Source organism: Coffea arabica, chromosome 6c, assembly GCF_036785885.1.
Source record: "Coffea arabica cultivar ET-39 chromosome 6c, Coffea Arabica ET-39 HiFi, whole genome shotgun sequence".
Taxonomy (NCBI): domain Eukaryota; kingdom Viridiplantae; phylum Streptophyta; class Magnoliopsida; order Gentianales; family Rubiaceae; genus Coffea; species Coffea arabica.
The window spans coordinates 18,105,922-18,123,677 of record NC_092320.1 but is presented as its reverse complement, the minus strand read 5'-3'; the positions used below and the strand labels follow the sequence as shown (position 1 = coordinate 18,123,677).

Genomic DNA, 17,756 nt, shown 5'->3' with positions numbered 1-17,756 from the left:
ATGCATAAGTTTTTAATTACTAAAATCTCTTGATGAAAAATTTTCTATTTGGCTGCTAGACCCAATTGCAACCGACTGTAAAATTGAAATAGTACAGGTAGATTGGATCAATTGAACATTGGAGGGAAAAAGGGGAGGGGGGCAATGTAAGGAAGTGGCACTTTCGAGGAGTTTTATTGGATTTAATTCTAGAACTTATAATATAAGCAACATTAAAAAGAGCCTCTATCAATGAACTATCAAGAAAGGTCACACCTGCATGCAAAAATCCCTTTCAAGATATAGCATTTTGTATTTTAGCCTCTAACTTATCCTTTTTTTCCTTTCAAAATAAAAAAAAACACAATATTTTTTTGTTTATACATTGAAATTGGTACCGTACATTTAATCTCTATCGTTCAATTAAAAAAAACACCCCATCTTCATCACTAAAAGCGCATTTTGCACTTTATCTTCTAACATTATCTTTTTTGTCCTTTCAAGATGAAAAAAAATATTTTTTTTATACATTAAAATTGGTACCATACATTTAATCTCTATCATCCAATTCAAAAATACTTGTTCTCCATCATCCATCATGAAAAGCACCTTGTTGTTACCTCTGTGTTAGTAGAGCACCTTGATCCCTTATCCACCACCACTCCTTCCCCATTCCTGTTTCCACTCTCATTCCCCCAACCCATCACACCACCAACAACAAAACCAATCAGCTAACAACGGCCCCGTGCTGTAAAGGATAAAGTCTTGTGGTTGCAGGGATTCCTGCTTTGAATTGTTGTGGATTCTGGCTTTTTAATTATGTCTGGTTATGTAACCTGTGCTTTTGTTAACTTTGTCACCAGACCAGGACAAGAATCCAGGCATCAAAACCTTGTCCATGTCGGTGTCTCATCTGGATTCTGGACGTGTTCAGTTCCCATATAATATAACAGCAAATTGGACAACAGGAGTAGAGGTTGATGAAGGGACTCCAATGCCATGATTCTGAGGTGGCCCGGCCGTGTTCTATGATTTCAACGAGTTTCTTTGCATGACAGAAGTCCCGGCTTTTCATCAAAGTCCAAGAAACCAAACAACATTATTCATTGCAGAAGCAACAAAAAGCTTGGTTACAACTTACAGGATGGTCTAGGCAGCAACCAGCTTGCTAACGTAATTCTTGAAGATTTGGGGTGATGGAGTGGTGGATTTCCATTTCCACGGCAAGCTAAGGGTTGCGGGATCATTACATAATATTTAGTAAAAAAAAATGGTATAATAACTAGGTAAAAATAGTAAAAATTGACCCTGAATCTTGGGCACTTCCATGTTTCATAACTAGGTAATATAGGTGTTATCATCTTTAGATTGTCACCAAATGAAATAATGCTATAGTTGAAGACTGAACAACCCACAAATCAAAACATAGACCAGAGTCTATGATTGTCACTGCCTAGAGATCCCACACCAGGGCAACCTTTATGGCCCATTGATCAACTGGCCTATTCTGAAGAGAAAATATTGCTAGGGGAACACGAGGACTTTAGACATTAATTGATTGAATGGTACCAACATCAAATTTGAAAAATTCCAGTTGTGACAATTGATAATTAAGGATGTATATTGCGAGCAGTTGTGACTAATAACCGGAAGCAGCTACACAGGGTTTACGAACTTCCAACTGCCTTTTAAGGAAAGAAAAGACATTGGATACATTAAGCATTTCAACAAGATCCAAAACTCAGCAGCTAACAAGACTTAACTCAAATGTATCAGAAATTTAGACAAGGCTCAGCGAGCTGCCTGCTGTGTTTGAGCGTGTTCCAAAAGTTGACTGACTAACTTGTAAGTACGCCCGGAAAGAGCTTTGGTATGGTCAATGAGCTGCTCATACCTGCAAGGAGGCAAAATAATGAGGTGATAAGACATGGTCATGAAAACTTAAAAAGGAGATGATAAAAATCGGTTGAAAGCAGAAAAAATATACGCATCAGAATGCTAGTCTTATCTAGCAGAACTTACACATTAGGCTGGTTTGGTTCCATCAGAACGGTTCCTGTCTTGGAATCAATCTTGGCATCAAGTTTCGAGGTTCTAATAAGATTCACTATCCATCTCTCCGCTTCCTCATAGTTCAAATTTAGCTTCTCAGCAAGTACTCTGCCACAATTAACATATGAAAATTGGAAGAAAAAAAAAAGAAGATGATTCAGAATCCATCAGAGATTAAAACAAACAGATGCAACTCGAAAAGCAACTGATCATGAGATTTCTTTTCAGAACACTCTAAGGTTCAAAACTCTCGTTCAAAGCACACATCAACTGCACAAGAGTCTCAAAATAAAACATTATAGGTGGAAACCCTCTCCTCTTTTGGTTATTGTAACAACCACAATAGGAGGACAATGTTGACTTCCGAATTGAAGGTGAAAAGTCAAAGTTCTAAAGTTTTCTTCCCAAGTAAATCATCTGTGAAGTCCCAATGGCTACGACCACCAACCAAAACAAGTATAAAGAAGAAAGCAAAGCGCATTGCAAGCATATATATACGCTACACAAAAACGTCACTACTCTAATTATCTAAGTATACAGTGCAAACATTCATATCTTCATAGTAAGACGACAGTCATGGAGATTGACACAAGATAGGGAAGCATGGAGCATGGGAAAGAACCAACTTAGGGGTCATGAACTCTATTAATCAAGTGAGAACATGTCAGGCTCCGAGCTAGCACTGCCACAATGGCTTCAATAGTCACCGGAAAGGATAACAGAAATAGAGGAAAGAGAGAAAGGTAGGTAGAGGAAGAGAGAGAGGGAATTAACAGAAAGAGGGAAATATTGGAATTTGCTGATTTCAGACACATCAGATCCTAACTGCCTATTACAATCATTCGGTGGGTTATTTATGCAATTAAGCTTTAACCGCCTTTATTTACTACTAACTGTCACTTAGTTGAACGACACCGTTTCTGGTGTCTGTGCCCTGCGCCTACCAAACGCTAAGCAATGTGAATAAAACGACAATAGCTAACTTCTGGGTTCCTGACAGAACAACAATCAAAATCATACACATACCCCATGTCAATCCGCTGATGAATACGGCAGTAGGTCTCAAAGATAAAAAGCCGTGCATTTTCAAGAAACTCATCTCTCAGTGGAACTGACGCAAAGTTGCCTTCCTCAGCCCGTTTACCAAGGAATGGATCATTTAGAATAACCTGCATGTAGCATCTACGTCTGTGAAAAGCATATTAAGAGTAGCTGGGTAACTGATATACACATTCTTGATGTTGAACTGCAACTTGACAACATTACAAATGTAAAAGAGATCATTAAATTAGTTTAAAGATCAACTTCCGGGAGATATTGAAAATAAAAGTTGCCCATTAGAAAACATATCCACATTGTGTTTTGTCTTTTCCTGGAATGAGTTAGCACCAGTCATGCCAAGTCAAAAAACAAAGACAACTGATAAATCAACCACCGATAATAGGTAACAACCCTAAATGGCCTAAAGCCTGAAAATATAAACATAAAACAAGTAGTTGATATACTTGTGCAAACATTCCCTTAAAAGCACAATGACAGACAAGTATTTGATAAACCATATTAATAATAGGAAACAAACTTAAGACGACCGACAATAACAGGATACCACATGGTGTATGCAATACTTACTTCTTCACACTCTCTCATCTTTTGTTGAGCTGCATCAAAGTCATATTTGACGTATACACATGCCAAAAACTCTGTAATGGGATCCTCATACGAATACTGTTCTTGCTGAATAACCTTTATAAAATCTTTGAATTGAGGTCTTCTCCTTTTGTTAACAACAAATGCAGTAGCCAGATAACGTAAAAGATGGGGAGCACTTGTTTGGATGGCATTTAAGTACCTGAAAGAGAATGCTTCATGATCAATGAACCGCTCGACGAGAACACAAGTTAAAGTACAAGGAAATAAGAACTTTCAGCACCAATTTACTCAAGGATAAAAACCAAAAGACTTCTCTGAAAGTCGATGTCCATTAGTTACCCCATTGTAGTTAAAACTATGAAATTAACCAGCTATTCTAACACCAAATATTACTCAAGGAGGTAACCAGCATGCTTTTGTCCATGCTAGTCAGAGTTAACCAAAAAAGCAAGGATTAACTTGCATGTTTTATTTTTGACAAGACAGTAAAGCTATCAATTTTAAAATATATTTAGACATCATCTCATACATGATCATGAAACACAGGATGACCTTTTCCCTTTTCTTTCTTCTTCCTCTTTTTTTTTTTTTTTTTTAAATAAGATTAACGAGGCCAAACCTTGAGATGTTTTGGATTTGCCTATTACGATATACAATTGTCATGAGTCGAGACACAAATATTTCTTTTCCATAGGCCCATCAAAAAGAAATCCTCAAAACAACAGGCTTCAGCATATTTGATAATCTATCATTTTAATGGAGCTGCAGTGGACTAATAGAAAGGCCCTTTGATGGATACCTAATCCGCTTAAAAGGAATTCCTAAGCCCATGACATGCAATAAGATACAAAAGAGGAGGAAAATTAAAAAGTTCAGTTGGGACATCAAAAGATACTGAGACATTTAATTATTATATGAGGAATGCAAATACCCTAAAAATCCAGGTACGAAAAAAAAAGATGGCTGACATTATTCAAGAAAGTCTTTAGTGACAGCAAGGACAAAAGCAAACCCCTCCCAAAAAAAATTAATCTGTGTGCCTGTGGTGACTCTTGTTTGTATACATATTAAAAAAAAAAAAGTTTTCCTGTACAACGGCCCATATAGATATGTATACATATCAGGTCCATCTTCGTAAATGTTGAAACTATAAAACTTTATCAGGTCTGTCCTTGCCAATAGATTGACCAGTCGAGCAACAGCCATATACTTCTATAAGCCACACATAAAATTCAATGATGTAAATTTCACACTTATCAGCTTGACAACTCAATTAAAAAAGAAATAGAAAACATAGACATGTAGCTAAAATACAAAAATTTAGCTCATATTGCAATACTAGTAAATAAAAGCAACAAAAGCTAAATCTGTCATACTTGTCCTGATTAAATAGGTCAATGATCTGAGTTCTCCCATTGTCATGGTTAAAGAAGATGAACAGACTCCAGTGCATTAGCCATATTCTGTTCTGAACTTGATTCAAAGGAGATGAGAAACTCTGCATGATAAAATAGCCACATCTATAATCAAATAACTACTGGTCAAATCAACCAACATGTACAAATAATGCTTTGAAATCAACAATCTATACCTTTGAGTCAATGATTTCCTTCACACGGTTAAGTTCGTCAAGTGCAATGTCCCAATTCTGCATGAGGATTTCAGCAGCTAACTTCCCCCATAATGCACTAAGGCTTCTTTCACTGTTTGTGCACAACGTCCTGTACAGATACAGATAATCAGCAGCACCAGAGTAGTTTCCACATTCAAACTGAAACTTGGCATACTGATACAATGCCTCTATTTGTTCTGGACCAATCTGTAGGACAATGTGCCAACAACATTGATTATTAGGGATGGTAATAAATAAACTTCTTCACATTAAGAAAAAAAGGCAAATGGAAAAGTAGGAAATATAAATCTACTTTTTGAAAAAGCCAATTGTTAGGCGAATATAAATCTCATTAAAATGCACTGACCCAGCTGCCCACACCCACACGCACGCACAGAGAAATAAAGAGAAGGAAAAGACATTCACAGCCACAAATTATCTGCTTATGCTTTTATCTCCAGAAGTCAGTGATATTTTTGATTCATTGATGATTGACCATAAAAGAAAGCAGTCCATTATAATGAATGATCATTGAAAATTATATCAAATGTACATATCAGTCAAAAAAGACATTCCATGCTATTTACTCATCCTATCAGTCAGAAATGAAATCATCTTCAGCATGTGTCCCAGAATTGCTCTTTTTCCTCTGTTTGTTCACCTTTGATTTCCAAACCAAGTAATTGCATTCCAAATATTATAACGCTAATTACACTTCTGTACACGGTACCAGCTACAGAATGTAGAGAAGAGGATCAAAATCATCTGAAAAACAAAAATACCTGGTACCGTTCATTGAGCATCTGGAGATTATACTGCTTTTCAGCCCTTAACTCCTGATATGCTTTTTCATTCTGCAAAAAATTAACCAAAGGAGATGCTCCCTCCTCCAATGCTTTCAATCTAGCGACAACCTCAGCTCTCCTGTCCACCATATCTGAAAACACCAAAAGTTTATTCACCAAAAAAGCAATCTCAAACAAGCATTAAAGAGTATGCACTGATGACCAATAAATTCCAACCATGAACTCTATTAATCGTATACACATGCACGCAACTGCAGCCCCCTCACAAAACCAGATATAGAATATAAAAAGGCAAAATATGATATCCAACAGCAGGCAAATCCCAAAAAAAAAATCCCAATTACTGATTACGTCAAGTACAGTAAAAGGACCTTGAAACCACTGAAAACAAATGGGAAGCAAGAGAGCCCGTGATAGTGGCAGCCACCCTTTCTTCAGAAGTATTATTTTTCCTCTATATTTATGTCAAATCCCAGAAAAAATCCTTAAAAAACCAAAGCTTCCCTGGTTCTCATACCATACTACCCCCTCCCTATACACCTACCCAACCAATGTCTTAGGAAAAAATCGAAATTGTCAAAGCAGCCTAGCCCACCTAGCATTGCATCTTTAGCTCCTCACAACCGTATAATTCTTCCGAACAAGAAGCCTGAATTTCAAACTAGGACAAATCAAAATGCACACCAAAAGTCACTAAAATACAGAGCAAAGAGGCAATTTTTTACCTAAACACAATAAACCCAAAATCCAAAATCCCAATTGAATTAAAAATAATTAAATCCTCACCCACATAAAAAACACAAAACCCACATCATATAACCCCAAAAAAATTAGAAATTTAGACCATTTAAATGTATACCTTGGGGTACATCTTCTGTATGGTAAAAGGCCCTGTGAATATCCATGGCATAATCAACCATATTGGTCTGGTTAAGCAGCTCTAGCTTAGCCCTCAAGATATCTTGATCAGGGTAAAGCTGCCTCTCTTGCAAGAACTCAAGCAATGGAAAAACCAAATGCCTGTCCAGATTGGGAGCGATTCTGGGCGTCAAGTCGTAGTTCGCCATCCCGCTTCTTTTTCTCGAAACTTAATTAATAAGAAAATAACAATAATACAGAAGAAGCCTCTGAGCTTTCCTCTTCTTCTTGCTCCTTCTTCTTCTTCTGGGCTCTTTGTTCTTAGCTTTGAGAGAGAAGAAGGGGAGACAGTCAAAAAGATGGGCTTGTTCCGTTCATTCCTGTGTTTTTAGGGTTCTGTAGCTATTAGGGTTCTGAAGCTTTTGTAGTTTGTTGCCAAAATAACTCTTTCTTCTGGAATATATATTCAAAATAACTTAATTTTAAAATTTATTATTTTTGTAATCCTTTTTTGCCACTTAATTTTAAATCTTATTACCTTTGTGATCCTTTTCTGTCATTTAAGCTATATACGTGTCAAAATAGAGATAAAGACGTCATTCATTTCTCTTTCTCATCTAATATTTTCTTTAATTTTCTCTATAAAGCTTCCCACATTTTTTTCTTTCGTTATTTTTCCCTTGTCAAACATAATCTAAGAAGCCAATCTTTATATTAATAACATCTAAAAAATATGTTTCGCAAGTCGATAATCTTAAGGTAGATGAAAATTATTTTCGTCTTTTCAAAGAGTAGGAAGGATAACATAAACAAATATGATAACCTTGAAATTTTTGTAATTGATTACAATTTTTGTTGCAATTTTTGGTGCAATTTTTGTATTTTTAAAATTATTTTTTGAAAAAATATAAATGCAATTCCTGTGTTTTTAGGGTTACGAAGCTTTTGGAGTTTATTGCCAAAAGGGAAAATCGCCAATTTAGTCCCTAAACTTTTTTTTATGTCGATTTAGTCCCTATATATTATTTATAGACAATTGCATCCCTAAACTTATATTTCGGTTCCAATCAAGGATCTTTGCGGCGGCGCCACCGTATAATTTCCATTAGGTTCCTAATCGTGCAATACAAAAGGGGTATTTTAGGGAATTTTATTCTGGCGCCTTTCCCAATTAAAAAGTAAATCAATGAAAACCCCAAATCCAAGTCGTCCCTCTCTTTGAAAAAAGAGAACTGGCCAATTTTTGCAGACCCGCGTAGAAAAAGCACTGCAATTCAATGCATTCGAGAAAGAATTGGGACAAAGCTTCCTCAAGCTCAGCTAGCGATCGAATTGTTAACACCGGCATCGGAGCAAATTGTTCAGAAACAGGAAACTCGATTTATGACGGAAACGAGAACTACTACAATGGAGACAAAATCGTGCGTTGCCATTGCCTAGAACAATGCCGAATTGTGACTGCTTGGACAGAGGCAAACCCATCAAGAAGGTTTCATGGCTGCAGAAATTATGGGGTAATTTTTTTGTATGTGCATAAAGTTTAGAATTTGTTAAAATATTTCTTGTATTTTAACTATGAAATGGTGGTGAATGCAGAAACGTGGTGCTTGTAGATTTTTTTTGTGGTATGATCCACCCATACCCCAAAAGATGAAAAATATAATGGGCGCACTTTTAAGGGATCTGAGAAGTGTTGAGAAGGAAAACGCAGCATTATTGATTGAAGTGAACAAGTTGAAGGCAAAAGTGAAAATACTGTTTATAATTTGTGTCTGTTTTGGCATTTTACTTGCTATTGTACTTGGAGGCAAAGAAAGGAAGAAACAAGGTTTGTTGGAATTGAAGATGTTGCAGTAGTTTTGAACAATGTATGGAATTGTATGGTTCATCTGTACTTTAAAAGTAAATGCAGTTAAGTTTTCATCTATGTTTGACTCTGTTTTGCATCTGGATTTGTTATTACTCTGTTTCGCATTTGGATTGCTCATGTGAGTTTCTGTGACAAGTTCAATGTTATGTTGACATTGTTGACTGAAGTGAAAGAATTGCAGAAGTGATGGCCATTAAAAAATTGTTGCTCAGTCGAGTCATATATAGTCATCAGCTTGAATAAATTGCAGAAGTGATGACCATTGCTTGAATGAATGCAATATATAGTCATCAGCTTAAAACAATTGTAGAAGTGATGACCATTGCTTAAATGAATGCAATATATAGTCATGGGCTAATACGAACATCTTGAATTGGAACAATGCAATAAATAATCAGCATCTAATATATCAATTTCCAACAAAAGTAATCATTTTTCCAAAAGCATATAACTGATTTCAGCTATACAATTCCCAAAAGTAATCCAGGTCCTACCAGCCAAAAGAACTGGGTTCGGTTGTTGATTAAGGACCACAAAACCAGAGTAGATACAAAAGTGGACAAAAGACAGCTAGTACAAAAGACATCTTTTGATACAAAAATGGACAAAAGACAGTTTTCCATCTACATATCTTCAGCAGCAAATAGAGTAGAACATCTCCAGCTTGCAACTACTTCAGCAGACATCAATTCCATTCATCTTCACTGGACATCTTGCTCATCAAGTATCCTACGAGCCTGTAAATGAATGTCTAGTGAGAAACGCAAGAACAACAGTAACACTGAAACAGCCATCCTTCTACTCACAACAATAGTAACAATAGTAACTAAAAAACTCACTCTGCATTTTCTTCTACTCACAACAGTCATCCTTTTTCGCCAAGATTGTGCTTGATTGCAAGTGCAAGTTCGTTTGCTCTCGCCTGCAATATGACAAAAATAACAACACATAGTCCTTTTATTTGGCCTCTGTGAGCTTTCAATCGGTGCACTGAGTTGCACATCCATTTCTTCAGTCATTTCAGTAGCTTGCACTTCATTAAATAAACAAACCAAATAAACAACAAGAAAAGTATTACTAATCCAAAAAAAGAAAGAAATGAATGAACTTTATTACACTTGAACCTTACCAGAAACATGATCAGCATCTTCTTGAGCCATATCAGAAATATGATCAGCATCTTCTTGAACTATACCAGAAACATGATTAGCATCTTCTTGAACCATACCAAAAACATGATCAGCATCTTCTTGAACTATACCAGAAACATCATCAGCATCTTCTTGAACCATACCAGAAACATGATCAGCATTGTCTTGAACTATACTAGAAACATGATCAGCATCTTCTTCTCCTTTGGCTACCATTGGACAGGTTCTAGCATTGTGACCAAGCACCTTACACTTTCCACACTTGTTAGTGTTCAAAGGTGGTTTTCTTTCACTGCTGTCATCGCCTTTAACATTCAGCTGGCATTTTCTTTTAATGTGACCCTTCTGATGACACTTGGAGCAAGTCATCTGTGTGACACCCTTCCTGGACAGCTTTGTACACCCTTTAGAATCAGGCCTTGGCTCATCCGATTCTCTCCTTCTTGCCTTTTTAGGCCTTCCAGGCAGCTTCAATTTCTTTGTTGCACACATAGGGACCTTCTTAGATCTCTTCCAGTTATTAGGTCCATTAATTGGACCAATAGCTAGCTCATAAGCTTTCAGATAAGCATCTCTAGAATAACATTGGTGCACTAGACTTTCTGGTTTAGCTCCAGTCAATGCAATGCAACCAATAGCATGAGAGCAAGGTAAACCAGTCAACTCCCACTTTCTGCATGTACAAGTCATTGCCTTTAAATCAACAACAAATGTACTCCCATACATAGGTGTCACCTCAAATCTGGATTCATCAGACCACCTAGCAATACTTGATCTAGAGTCCTCCTTAATCTTTTCAAGTTTTTTCTGAATTTTTGGGCAAATAACATCATTTCTTTTTCTCATCCACTCTCTTTTTGTCCTCAGTCTTTCCATTAGGTATATCCTAATATTTTCTAACATACCAAGGATGGGTTTTTCTCTTGCTTCTAATATCACAGAATTAAAGCTCTCACATACATTATTAAGAAATATGTCACACTTGTAAGTGGTCCTAAAATGTGACCTTGACCAATGGTTGGGTGATGTGTTATCAACCAACCATTGGTGTGCACTCTCATCATACTGCTTCAATCCATCCATTTCAGCTTCAAACTTATTAACATATGAGGACCTTGCACATGCCCAAAACATACCCTTAATAGTTTCACTAGGATGGTGCTTCTTAAAATTGTTGTGTAGATGTCTAACGCAATGTCTGTGCTCCACTCCTGGAAGAATTTCTTGAATTGCAGAACCCAATCCCTGATGTTGAAATTACAAAAAAAAGTTCACAAATTAGTATAAAACATGCACTTTTGTTGCAACAGTAGTATTATTAGAAAATATAAATGTTCACCTTCTGCCTGTCACTGATAAATGTCCATCTTTTCTGGTCATGGATTTTAAGATCATACTTTAAGAAATCGATGAACCATTTCCAAGACATCTTGTTTTCAGTCTCCACAATTGCATAGGCAACAGGATATATGCAATCATTAGCATCAAGGCCTACAGCAGTCAAGAGTACTCCCGGGTGTGGTCCTCTTAGATGGCAGCCATCAACACCAAGTATAGGGCGGCAACCTTCCTTAAAGCCTTTTTTCAAGGCTGCAAAACAAATATACAACCTCTGGAATCTTTCTTTTCCACTATCCTCATCAATCTCTGTCTCGGCATGCACTGTGGAACCTGGATTTGAGTTCAATAATTCCTCACAGTAGTCCCAAATCCTTGTGTATTGTTGCTGATACTTTCCTTGAATCAAGATTTTGGCTTTTGCAAAGGTCTTGTAAACTTGATCCTTTGTGATATTTACATTCAACTCCTTATGCACTTTCTCTTTAAATGCACCAACTGTAACTTTTCTATTCATGCGCAAAAACTCCATGTAATATCTAGCCAAAAAACCAGAGTTCGCATGTTTGTGATGGAAAGTTCTACCACATTGATGTTGTGGTCCCATTGTTCTAATTACGAATGCATCAGAATCTGGTTCTTTTGCAGCATAAGTAAACCACATGCATTTTTTATTCTTGCATTTTGCCCTGATCCTTTTCTGGTCATTCTTCTCCCAACTATGCTCCTTACCCCACTGCACAGAATATAATTCAACAGCTCTCTTAAATAGCATCTTTGTGTCAAACAGTAAACCAACAAACAATTTAGGATTCTGCATGTCAACTTCTGGCCTGAACCTCACATATTTCGGCTTACTTCTTGAAGAGTTTTCATCTGAGGAATCATGGCAACTATGTAACTCCTCTGTGTTTATGGAATCTGATTCCTCTTGGACAGGAATTTGGTCCCCGTCATAAACATCAAAATACAAGTCAGCAGCAAAACTTTCTTTTACTTTTGCTTGTTCTTGCCTATGTGATTGTACTGGTACTTTCTTCTCTTCAGCATTTGGTATACCAGCTTTCCCTCCAACACCAGTAGTATATATGACATTCTAGCCATCAATTGCATTGTCAACAGCAGCAGTTCAATGATTAAATATTATGTCATCTTCATCATTACTAAAATCATAGTCACTGTCATCAAATCCTTCACCATTATCACCTGACTCAGATTATGCCTCGTTTTCAGCCTCAGCACCATCCTCTTCTTCAGTTTCAAGACCTCTCCGTTTACCATTGTTCAATTCTTGGACAGGAACATGAACTGGAAGTTCTTCATTCCCAATGAAGTCATCAAATGTGATGTCCACATTCCATAAATCCTCATTTTCCTTCTTAGTTTCACTTTCAACAGGTGATGAGTTCTTTAAACCAGGATCTATGGATCTAATATGAAATTCATGTACAACATAAACTTCAACTTTTCCAGTTTGTTTACCTATGGCAACCATGTCTATTACATCCTCTTCACCATCTATCTGCCTAAGTCTCAACCCACCATTTTCAGTTGGGATTCTATACCTATAGCTAGCATCTGCTTGACACCCAAGTAAGTAGCCAAAACCTCTGACAGCATCCCTATTAATTTTTTCGGCCAAAACCCCCTCAAAAAGCTCCATGCTACCACCCAAATATTTTGTTTCTGGTTTTTCAAAGTATGCCCCACCATAGTAGACATATAGAGTAAACACATCCGACTCAGCACCTGTTTCATTTTCAAACAAATTAAACTAATTTACACCACAATCTGCTAGTTTACAAGCACAAGATTTGGGGTACCATTGTCTACCATTTTCACAACATGAAAGCAACATTACACATTAAAGTTAAGGGATAGGGACCACATGAACCCATTTCTACAAATAACGACAAAAAAAATAACCTAAGAAAATTACCCACCATCAGTTGCAGTAAAATGTCTGCTATTTAACATAAGATAACCCCACCAATCATGATTATGCTATTAACTTAACAAAACAGACAGCATTGTAGTCCTTAAACTTACTTGATTTGCTTGTCTTCCTCTCCTCAACACAGCTTCTTTCGTGCTTATTGTCCCCCATTGCCTCCATCATTCGCTTTCTTATGCCCTCTATTTCCTTATTCAACACGATTTGCTTCGATTTTATTTAGCAGATCATCACTCAAGCCCTAGATTTTGCCCAAGAAATTTTTTGTTTTCATTTTGGGTTTTTGGGTGTGTATTTCTCGCAGACTTGTTTCCGTTACTTTTTAATTGGGAAAGGCGCCAGAATAGAATTCCCTAAAATACCCCTTTTGTATTGCACGATTAGGAACCTAATGAAAATTATACGGTGGCGCCGCCGCAAAGATCCTTGATTGGAACCGAAATATAAGTTTAGGGATGCAATTGTCTATAAATAATATATAGGGACTAAATCGACATAAAAAAAAGTTTGGGGACTAAATTGGCGATTTTCCCTTGCCAAAATAACTCTTCTTCTAGAATATATACTCGAAGTAACTTAATTTTAAAACTTATTACCTTTGTGATCCTTTTTTGCCACTTAATTTTAAAATTTATTACCTTTGTGATCCTTTTTTGCCACTTAGGATACATATATGTTAAGATAGCGATAAAGACATCCTTCATTTCTCTTTCTCATCTAATATTTTTTTCAATTTTCTCTATAAAGCTTCCCACATTTTTTTCTTTCGTTATTTTTCCCTTGTCAAACATAATCTAAGAAGCCAATCATTATATTAATAGCATCTAAAAAATATGTTTCGCAAGTCGATAATCTTAAGGTAGATGAAGATTATTTTCGTCTTTTCAAAGAGTAGGAAAGATAACATAAACAAATATGATAACCTTGAAATTTTTGTAATTGATTACAATTTTTGTTGCAATTTTTGGTGCAATTTTTGTATTTTTAAAATTATTTTTTGAAAAAAATATAAATGCAATAGGTTTGATACATTTAAAAAAAATTCGGAGACCAATAATAGTAAGGTCAATAATGGTAAAATTTATTTCAGATAATTATAAGAAAATTATAAGAGTTATGCAATCTTCTTGTACCTCTATAATAAAAAAAATTAAAATTTTAGTTAATATTAGAAACTATAATCTGGATTAGAACTTTCCTTTCTTGTTATTCTACATGGCAATCAGGATAATTAGATGGGAACAATAATATCATTATGGTAATAAAATTTGAAAGTAAATCACATTGGAAATATTTTTTAGTAAGAGTGTTATTTTGACAAAAAACTCGAAGCTTTTGGTCATTTTGGATAAATTCTGAATTGACCCCTATATTTTCCCGTAATTCTCTTTCGAGGACATAATAATGTCGGCTCAGCCCAGTCCATTGGATAGGACATTGCTTTGAAAGAGCCTTAAGAGGTAGATTATCTTGATATTGGGCTTCATAGGCCCAATTGTATCTGCCAACACTCAAGCCTCAAAAAGAGAAATCTGCAGCATGCCAGGCAGCTAATCTAAGTTGTGACTTGACAAGCCGAAGATATATACACCTTTTTTTTTTTTTTCCAAAGCTTTGAAGAAACCTTAGGCCTTGTTTGGATTGTCATTTTTCCTAAAAAAATTTTATTATATTTTTTAATTACTTTTTTTTATCTCATATGCATTAAATCGTTAAAGCATATTTCTTTACAAAATTTTCAGAAAATAGCAATTCAAACGGGTTCTTAGTTTTGGAATTTTAAATGAGGAGGCACCATTTTTGTAAATCACAATATTGAGATGCTCATAATTTACATCAAAACACTGACTTGTTTTTTTTTTAAAGTATGCAGACATATTTTCAAGTATGATTCAACACATATCAAATATAGTTCTTTTGTTTTTCTTATTGTATTTGGCTAAGATTTTAATGTTTACAAAAATGGTTTAGCATAGAATTGATTGATTGTATAATTGGAGATCCTACTTCTGACTCAGAAGAAAGCCATCCAATTTGTTTCTAGAATTTGAAAAAGTAATCAAGTCATACAATGAATCATAGTGAAATTTCAATCAAGCCCTAATTGTAATAGTAGAACAAAAGTACACAAGATGGCATTATGAAATGTTTGGATAGTTCACAATTATTTTCTTTGTTCACCAAAAACCTTCATTTTTTATGCAAACGATTCTCAGTGAATTTTGAAGATTGAACTCAAAAGTGGGAAAAGTTAATATATATAATCAATTTCTACAACTGCTATTTGGTATTGAACAATCTGCACACAAAAGTAGGCTGTCATGAAGAAAGGAATAATCCACATGTAGTTGTCCTCCAAGTGGATTGTCAATGTTACGTTGCTAAATCAGTGACTGAATGATCAATAAAATTAATATCATGAACCAAAAAAGAAGAAAGAACAACCTGGTCCTTTTTCTTTTTCTTTTTTTTCAAATTCCCTTCTCTTTTGTTTTTTGGTTGAGGTTGATCTTTTTGGATTCCCTGGACATTCTTTTCTTGCAAATACTTCATAAACCGTCTTTGTGGACTATTTTTCATCATGTTACAAAGATCTGTCATAAAGTTTGACGTATGAAATGAACAATAAAGAACCAGTGATCTATTATTTGGATTCCCTAGAGCTGCTTTTTCTTGCAAATTCTTGGTAAATCTTTGTTTATTTCTACCTTTGAATACAATTTTGTTCCTCGATCCTTGTCGTCACCTTTGATACTAGACTAGATCAGATCGGATCAGACCTTCAAGAGGGTGCTTTAGGTCACTCAATCACAACATTTATTAATGTAGAGTTTCATGCATCATACATACATACAATGAGTAATTATACTTCAAATATTTGTCAAAAAGGATTATGGTTTGTTTAAAGTGAGTATTCGGATGGAATTCAGGTGTTAATATATTTTAAAAAATTACTAAAAGTTAAATAAAAAAAAGTACACAAAAACTACTAATGATTTGTGTGCACGTTTACATGATAGATTAAGTATATATAATTTGAACCTACTAATGAGTGTCTAATGGACACCTGTTTAAAAAATTCCGACAATTATTTACTTTGCAAACTCCAAATCCAATCGTGATAAAACTACTAGCACAGCGTATACATGGGCCTCATGCTTCCCTCTTTCCCAAACGTCTTAATCTATGAATTCACATCATATGATAAAGTTCTCCAATATTCATGGAAATGGGGTAATTATGATAAATGATGGTTGTTTGAAATCGTTTATTCTTCTTGTAGTCAATGTATGCCATTAACTATGTTGAACGGTTGAAGCCGACCAAATTTAATTTGGAAGAATAATTGTGATAATATTGGACAAAACGTTGGCTTGGCACTTGGTCATAAAACTCATTTTAATGAGATCTAGTAAATTGCATTATATATGTTCTCTTACAAAATCTTAAAACACATGTGTTTTGAAATAGACGTGGAATAACTTAATAAGTTTCACAACAGAAGAAGGGCATTCCAACTATCCCATTTCCATTTCCCTTCAACTTCACCTTTTACTACTTTAATAATGGGAATTTCTCTTGAAGGAATAACGTACATGAGAGAAACTCAGGAAAAGTTGAGAGTTAAATCTTTGAGGAGACTGAAAAGTCATATGAGAACTCAAGAAAGAATGTTAATTATGAAGTACCATGCAAATACTCAAAGGGTTCAAAGGCTTCACGTTTTCTAAGTACGTAGTACACCACTCTAGCACTAGAATTTCCTCAATGTGTCGCCTAGAAGAAAGAACAAGAAACCCTTATGCCGTTTTGACCCACACAAAAAAAAAAAAAAAATCTCTCCATAATTCTGCTGGATTTTCTAAGGATTTTCTCACTAAATTCCAACTTCCAATCAAGTCTGAGTAAAATAAAGAAATTGGCATGCGGATTTGGACAGGCATTCCAAGAAAAGGAGGAAAAAGAAAGAAAGAATCTATATATCAACTAGTTGAAGTGTCTAGCACGGAAAACGGAAAAAAAAACTAGTTGAAGCATCCAACTTTTTATTTTTGCCTGCATAGGTATAAAATTGATTTCATCATCTCGTATGCCAAAAGATAAATTTGGATACGGATAAATAAACATTGTTAGGAATCTAATCAATTTGGAAATGGACCGAAAAACTATATAGATATATATAATTGGGGATACTCTCAAGCACCGCCCCTATAGCTCAGTGGTAGAGCGTCAGTCTTGTAAACTGAAGGTCTGTAGTTCGATCCTGCATAGGGGCAAATCCTTTTTTGCTTTTATCCCTCTGCTCAAGAAAGAAAAGAATCATTCTGTTTTTGCCTTTGTCTGGATTGACAGAAAACTTGCCTGGTCACCGTACAAGGAATACAACTTTAGTCTAGCCCATTATTTAAACATTCTTCCAAAAAAAGAAGGTAAGAAAAAACAGACAGAAACATGAAAGCACTACAATCAATTTCTGTTCCTAATT

At 35.4% G+C, this 17,756-nt stretch overlaps 1 protein-coding gene, 1 long non-coding RNA gene and 1 other non-coding gene across 3 annotated transcripts; 2 read left to right on the top strand and 1 right to left on the bottom strand.

Moving 5' to 3' along the window:
- Positions 1–1,500: 1,500 nt before the first annotated feature.
- Positions 1,501–7,339, bottom strand: LOC113692175 (eukaryotic translation initiation factor 3 subunit E-like). The gene is made up of 8 exons (XM_027210547.2): positions 6,959–7,339; positions 6,076–6,230; positions 5,273–5,500; positions 5,058–5,179; positions 3,661–3,880; positions 3,058–3,200; positions 2,002–2,139; positions 1,501–1,873 (listed from the first exon to the last, which is right to left on the bottom strand). Exons 1-8 carry the CDS (start codon positions 7,164–7,166, stop codon positions 1,771–1,773), a joined length of 1,317 nt encoding a protein of 438 aa, XP_027066348.1. The 5' UTR covers positions 7,167–7,339; the 3' UTR covers positions 1,501–1,770.
- A 692-nt stretch (positions 7,340–8,031) lies between these two features.
- LOC140008006 (uncharacterized) lies at positions 8,032–8,916 on the top strand. Its single transcript, XR_011815422.1, has 2 exons — positions 8,032–8,471; positions 8,554–8,916. It is a non-coding gene; the product is annotated as an uncharacterized lncRNA (long non-coding RNA).
- An 8,559-nt stretch (positions 8,917–17,475) lies between these two features.
- Positions 17,476–17,547, top strand: TRNAT-UGU (transfer RNA threonine (anticodon UGU)). The gene has a single exon. It is a non-coding gene; the product is annotated as a tRNA-Thr (tRNA).
- The last annotated feature ends 209 nt before the right edge of the window (positions 17,548–17,756 follow it).